This window comes from Coffea eugenioides, chromosome 6 (genome assembly GCF_003713205.1).
Source record: "Coffea eugenioides isolate CCC68of chromosome 6, Ceug_1.0, whole genome shotgun sequence".
Lineage (NCBI taxonomy): Eukaryota > Viridiplantae > Streptophyta > Magnoliopsida > Gentianales > Rubiaceae > Coffea > Coffea eugenioides.
In genome coordinates, this window is record NC_040040.1 from 38,796,874 (window position 1) to 38,803,722 (window position 6,849).

The 6,849-nt window shown below is 37.7% G+C and overlaps 2 protein-coding genes across 6 annotated transcripts; both read left to right on the forward strand.

The window, feature by feature from the left end:
* The first annotated feature begins 760 nt into the window (after nt 1-760).
* LOC113774149 (putative late blight resistance protein homolog R1B-12) lies at nt 761-3,669 on the forward strand. The gene is made up of 2 exons (XM_027318716.1): nt 761-3,471; nt 3,666-3,669. Exons 1-2 carry the CDS (start codon nt 761-763, stop codon nt 3,667-3,669), a joined length of 2,715 nt encoding a protein of 904 aa, XP_027174517.1.
* LOC113775059 (putative late blight resistance protein homolog R1A-3) lies at nt 3,424-5,347 on the forward strand. Of its 5 annotated transcripts, none has more exons than XM_027319785.1 (2): nt 3,424-4,542; nt 4,658-5,347. In XM_027319785.1, the coding sequence occupies exon 1, from the start codon at nt 3,806-3,808 to the stop codon at nt 4,520-4,522; it is 717 nt and encodes a 238-aa protein (XP_027175586.1). In that variant the 5' UTR covers nt 3,424-3,805; the 3' UTR covers nt 4,523-4,542; nt 4,658-5,347. The 5 variants fall into 5 exon arrangements, with proteins under 5 accessions (XP_027175586.1, XP_027175587.1, XP_027175589.1 ...); XM_027319786.1 differs by having other exon boundaries at nt 4,763-5,347; XM_027319788.1 differs by having other exon boundaries at nt 3,424-4,385; nt 4,947-5,347.
* Nucleotides 5,348-6,849: the final 1,502 nt, after the last annotated feature.

Genomic DNA, 6,849 nt, shown 5'->3' on the forward strand with positions numbered 1-6,849 from the left:
ACTGTTTATACAGTTCACATGATAAGATTGTTAAGAGCATAATCAATGCTGTACCATTCAAACAGTTGACTATGCAACTTATCAAATAGTAGGTATGGAAATAAAAAATTCGACATCATTTTTTTAATATATAGATAATTTTTAGAGAAGTAAATTTAAACTTATTACATGAGGACATTTTTGGATATTCAATTAAAAATTTGACCAAGTCAATATTATTTTAAAATTTTGTTACAAAAATTATCAAATTAAGGGAGATATGTGTAATTTTCAAAACCTCAGAGGAGTTCAGTGAAATTGTCAGAAACCTCAGGGAGGTTTCTGAAATTATCCCTAGAAATTAATTAACCGGGAGGGAATCAACTAAACAGTTAAAAATATTGAAAACCAAAGTTTGATTGTGGGCGCCAAGCGCCTTTTGAATGCTGAAGAGAGTCGAGAGGAGGCAGGGTTCTCGGATGAAGAATGGGGTAAGTGTGGATGGGGACCAGACATGCTTCGAGCAAACCAATAGGATGGTGGTCAAAAGAGGTGGCGGATCTGTTTGAGAAACAGATTAGCTAACGCATGTGCAGTGGGGTCGTTTTTTTCTTTCAACCATCCAAGAAGTATCCCATGACTATTTGTCATGTTGGGTAGAGAGCCCTTGTTTTTGAGGTTTTGCAGATCTTTCTTATCTCCTTTCATATTTGAGAACTGTTTCATCTCTTAAATTGAGATCGATACATTCTGGTTCCCTTGTTAATCTTCCTTTTATTAGATGGCCTCCACTAGTATCACTTGTATTCCTTCCATCTTGGATAATCTGCAAGCGCTGGAGAACGATTGTCCAGAATTTCCAAATGGGCAGCAGAAGTACCTGAAACGCATGCTAAGATATCTGAGAACATTTCTTCTGTGTGCGAGAAAATACAGCAACGATGATGTGCAATTACCATTTGACAACAAAATGAACCAGGCAGATAATCATTATGCAAGCCTAGAAGCTCTGGCAGTTCGGATTGGAGATGCCATTCCCAAGTGGGCAAAGGAGATCCAATCTTCTGATCAGCCTTGGGATACGGTCCATGATTTAGAAAAAGACATTAAATCCTTCGAACAAGAAATTTGCGAATGGTATGTCTTTTTCTTGGGTTCCTCGTCACAGCAGTCCAGTAATTCGCTCGTTCGAAAAGATGACCTCATGGAATTCATGGATTCTCTTCTGGAGAATCTAGTGAATTATTGGTCATGGATTCGGCCGGCACATGAAGTTCGACTAATTAAAGCCCTTGAAGAGAAGCTGGCGTTCATGAAAAACTTCATCCGTTTTGTCAAACTGTATGGTGTTCAAAACACAGAATTGGGACCTTTGTTGGTTCACACTGAAACCGTGGCTATCAATGCAGCACGCCTCTCTTATAAGTGCCAGTTTAAGAAGGGTTTCGGACCGCCCAAGGATGTCGTGGAAAGCATTTCGGAACTGCTGCAGAAGATTATTCCTGTTGAACATCAAGTCCTTGAGACTTGTATCCAGGCCCTGGCTGCTTCAAAGTTATCAAGACAATCACATGGAGACACAGATGAGCATCTGTTGAGAGACTTCTTCCATTCCCTCCTGTGTAATCTTTGGGAGAAACTAAAGCATGGTACTTGTCCTGTGATTTTGCGTCAGCTGCAAATGTTTTACGAGGGGTTAAATTCCTTGAGAACCATTTTGAAGGAGAAGCCAAAGGAGTTCGATGAGAAAGTAAGAGATCCTACTCGAGTCGTGAAATGTTATGGAGGAGATTTTATTTCCCCACTCTCTCTGAATGCAATCAAAGACGCCATACAAGCCAAGGATATGGATATTGTGTGTTCTGAGTTATTGGAAATAATTAAGCTCATCGATGCAGTAATCACAGAGAAGTGTCCAGAATCATCATCATTCAATTTTCCTAAGACCAATGGACTGGGCTTTGTTGATTCCCTTCTGGAAAAGATGATGGATGTGACAAGTTCTGAGGCTGGCTCGATTGCTTTGATCGATCATCCAATTCAAAAAGTCCAGGAAGAACTTGTTTGTTTACGCTCTTTGCTGAGGAAAATTGTGAAGCTGCACAATGAAGACGAGGACGTCCAGGCAATTTGGAATCGTATTGTTGGGGTGGCATATAGGATAGAGTTTCTTATTGACTCCTTAATAACTGGAAATATCTTTGATTCTTCTTCAATGTCCATTCATTCCATTTTAGAAGAAATGAACATCATTAAAGCTGCAGCCTTGAAGATTTGTGGTAGCGAAAGACTTGGTGGAGAAGTAAAGGAACTAACGAAGAGATTCAATCACATGCCACAACAAGGAAGTAAGCCAATAGTCAATGATGTGGTGGTGGGATTCGAGGATGAGACGGCATCGATAATCAATGGACTCAGAAATGGATCATGCCAAGTGAAAATTGTTTCCATTGTGGGTATGCCGGGATGCGGTAAGACAACTTTGGCTAGAAAAGTGTACAATGATTCTTCAATGAAGTCCCATTTTTATGAGCGTGCTTGGTGTACTGTTTCTCAAATATATCACAAGAGAAATCTGTTGCTTCAAATTTTGACTTCTATTGAGTCCAAGCTTCCTGAGGATGTTTTTAAGATGGGTGAAGAAGATCTGGCTCTTCAAGTCAAAAGACGTTTGCTGAAAAACAGATATCTCATTGTTTTGGACGATGTATGGGACATTGATGCATGGAACGGATTGGAAGCCTCATTCCCTGATGATGGAAATGGAAGTAGAGTTATCTTGACAAGTCGGCTCCGTGGTGTTGCTTCCCAAGACCAACTCGACCATGAACCATATTCTCTTCGTCAACTCGCTCCTAATGAGAGCTGGGATTTGCTAAAAGGGAAGTTATATCCTGGACAAGATTTGGCTCCTCCAGAACTATGTGAAATTCGACAGCAAGTCGTGGAAATGTGTCAAGGACTACCTCTTACGGTTGTCATTCTTGCCGGAATTCTCTCAAGGATGGACCGACATGATTGGAAAGAAGCTGTGGAAGGTTTAAGTTCAAGGAATGTTTCTAGTACGGAACAATGTACCGCTACATTAGAGCTGAGTTACAAACATTTACCTGATACTTTGAAGGCATGTTTTCTTTATTTTGGAGCCTTTCCAGAAGACCATGAACACAATACCAAGAGGTTGATTTCTCTATGGGTCGCTGAAGGTTTTGTTCAAAAAACTCATCCCAAGAGATCAGAGGATGTGGCAAATGATTACCTGATGGAACTTATTAGCAGAAGCTTAGTCACAGTTTCCAAACCAAGATCCATTGATGGGGTCAAAGCCTGTCGCATTCACGATTTGTTGTATGAGTTTTGCGTGACAAAAGCCAAAGAAGAAAACTTTTCACGGCTGGTACGCAGGGATGATAAACTATCTGATATCAATGTGCCATTCTTCCTACGCCGCTTATGCATTGATTCTAAGGTGGAGCACTTTGACAACTTGAGGTTATGTTCTCCTGCCATACGCAGTCTATTATTATTCAGTCACGATGAAGGCAATGGAAGTTGTTTTGACCTTCGATTCATTTTTCACATCATAAAACTTGTCAAAGTGTTATATTTGAGCCAAATTAAACTAGAAGGCATCTTTCCTAGAGAACTAGAACTGCTTGTTCACTTGAGGTACTTGGCAATTCTAGGTAATGGCAGTCCCGTCCCAGCATCAATAAGTTATCTCACCAACTTGGAAACTTTGATTTGGCGAAATTCTAGGAGTCATGGTTCAGTTTCATTGCCAGATACTATATGGAACCTGAAGAAATTAAGGCATTTACAACTAATGGACGAGGTCGATAAGAATTATCATTTTAGATTCCCTGAGAACAACCTTGACAACTCTTCACAGTTGTGTGACTTAGATATCTTGTCCTGTCTAAGCCTCAATCCTCGGAAGAACATCAACAAGCTGTTGAGAAAGTTTCCAAATATCCGCAAGCTGAGAAGCTCTCTTAATCTCGATCAGGGCTGTGAATATCATGTAGCAATGGATTGTCTAAGTCATTTGGAATCACTCAGTCTGAGTTGCGTTGTTTACGGCGGTGACCGATATCAGTTAGATTTCCAATTTCCTTTGACCATTAAAAAATTGACCCTATCTTATTTTCGCTTGCCATGGAGCAAAATGGCAGCAATTGGAAATCTACCCAATCTTGAGGTGCTCAAATTACTCAAACAAGCCTTTGAGGGGGAAATATGGGAAATGGAAGCAGAGAAGTTCCCTAGTGTTCGTTTCTTGAAATTAGCTTCCTTGAACATTGTGAAGTGGACAGCCTCCTCCGAGTATGAATACGAGGACCAGTACTATTTTCCTCGTCTCCAGAAGCTAGTGTTGGAAAGCTGTGATGCATTGCAGGAGATCCCTTCTTGTTTGGGAAATAGTTCAACTCTTGAAATAATTGAGGTGTCAAAATGTCCCAACTGTACCAGTTCATTGGAGGAAATTCAGGAAGAGCAAAGAAGCAATGGATATACCGATCTGAAGATCCTTATCTCATAATGGACGATTGATCTTCTCAAGTAAGTTTTTTTAAGCCCTTTACTTATGTACTGCTACGGGTTATGTGTATCTGTTTAGCATCAAGCTCAAGTTGTTCTTTTTCTTAATAGTTTTCTTTTTCTTTTTCTTAATTAGTATTGGAAGGCTGCAAATTTTTGGCGGAGATCCCTTCTTGTTTGGAAAATATATCAACTCTTGAAATAATTGCGGTGTCTAAATGTCCCAACTCTAATATTTCAGTGGAGCAAATTCAGGAAGAGCAATTAAGCAGGGGAAATACCCATCTGAAGATCCTTATTTCACGATGGATGACTGATCTTTTCAAGTGTGTTTGGTTTGGTTATCTGTATCAGTTTGGCATCAAGATCAAGTTGTTCTTTTTTCCAATTAGTATTGGAAGGCTGCAAATTTTTGGAGGAGATCCCTTCTTGTTTGGGAAATAGTTCAACTCTTGAAATAATTGAGATGTCTAAATGTCCCAACTCTACAAGTTACAGTTACAGCAAATTCGGGAAGAGCAAATAAGCATGGGATATACTGATCTGAAGATCCTTATTTCATAATGGATGACCGATATTCTCAAGTATGTTTGGTTTGGGCAGCCACTTCATTGTACTTCTTTTTTCTTTGACAGTCCATTGCTTCTGCACTACTAATGGTCTTGTGTCTCTGTTCAGCATCAAGATCAAGTCATTCTTGTCTTCTTTGTAAGTTTTTCGTTTTTCCTGTGACAGAATCTTGTAGTGGGATATCACTTCCCAAGTTTGATGTTGTTTGTAAAGATTCAAGTGGATTTGTCTCAAATAAGAGTCAGGTTTTCAAGAATGTTTTGCACTTATTTGAAGGTAATACTGCTTAGTTGCATATCGACTACTGTTTTGTTCAACCTATAGGTATAGGTACAACTAAATTAGTTCGTCGAGTAGAATAAATGCCATTGACGTCCTATATATTTTCTAGAATTCATGGTTACAATTTCTGATCTTTCTGACTCTCCCAGTAGAACTTTAGTAAATCATATAATCAATCAGGTTTAAAATCAAGCACTCGCCATATTAATACCTGTTATATATAGCGGTTTACTAGAATCCATTTCTTGATCCAATTATAATAGTTTAATAGATCAGGCAAAATCGGACCTCTTCCCCCATTCAAAATTTGAAATAAATCGTAGAAGGGAGCCTATAACGATTTCAGGTTTGCTGGCACAATCATCAATTCAATATTATACTACATTTTGAAATTTCAGGGATATAGATATGCAGGCTAAAGTAAAAGTTCCTCTTTGTCTGAGCATTTGATGCATTTCTTGTGCAACAAAAATAAAGCCAATTCAAGATGGGACTTAACAAAATTAGAATGGATTGCTCAAAAAAATAAAAATTAAAAATGGAAGGGATTAGAGCAGATCAGTTCAAGAAAGGCTTCAGCATAACAAGAAAGGGATCATCAGACAACTTCCAAATCAAAATAAAAATTAATAATGAAGGACATGGGCCTTTTAAAAATAACATCATGTCGTGTGATTCATGCTTCCTCTTAAATACTACGTGGAAGGCCTAATGACCATGTGGAAGGCAAGTTTTTAAAAGTTATACTCTATTTTTTTTTTAATTTCTTTTACCCTCCTATTGACAAGTGTCGAGTCTGTGCAATAGTAAATATCTACTCAAATAAAGTACAAAATTTTATATATAGCGGTGAGTTGAGTCGAATCCATAGGGACTTGAAAAAAATTTATTTCTTCTAAAGTTCAAGTATGGGAGGGATTTTTGGGAAAATGGAAGTAATTCAATAACTCAAATAAAATAAATAAGTAATTGAAAACTAAATGATAATGTATTAAAATCGAATCAATAATAATTGAACTCTAGCCAAGACATAACTTTGGAAATTGTTTATTTAATTGATCATTGATGCAATAATAATTCCACTTATTAACTGATAAACAAGTTATAACTGCCAAATAAGCAATGACAGTTAACTTCTCCTCATTTTATCGATAGTCAAGGTACTACTGTTAGCCATTGCCCTAATCAAGAAATAACCCTAACTATGATCTTAGAGTTCAATTTTCCAGTTACCTTAAGAACTAGAAAAGTCATGTTCTAACCAAATAACACGCTACAACGGTTATTTTAAGTTAGCCCATATGGTCTCCTGATACAAATTCAATCATGTCAGTTACCACTAATTTAAAGTAATTAAATAATTACGGATTTAACTGCTCTAATTGGTTGTAAGTTGTTAGATTAAAGTAAATATTGGGCGTCCTTGATATTCAAATAAAATAATAACCATAAGAAATTAATTCAGAGAACATATGA

Coding starts and splice junctions, on each gene's coding strand:
- LOC113774149 (XM_027318716.1), top strand. CDS start 761: ATGGCCTCCACTAGTATCACTTGTATTCCTTCCATCTTGGATAATCTG.
- LOC113775059 (XM_027319785.1), top strand. CDS start 3,806: ATGGACGAGGTCGATAAGAATTATCATTTTAGATTCCCTGAGAACAAC.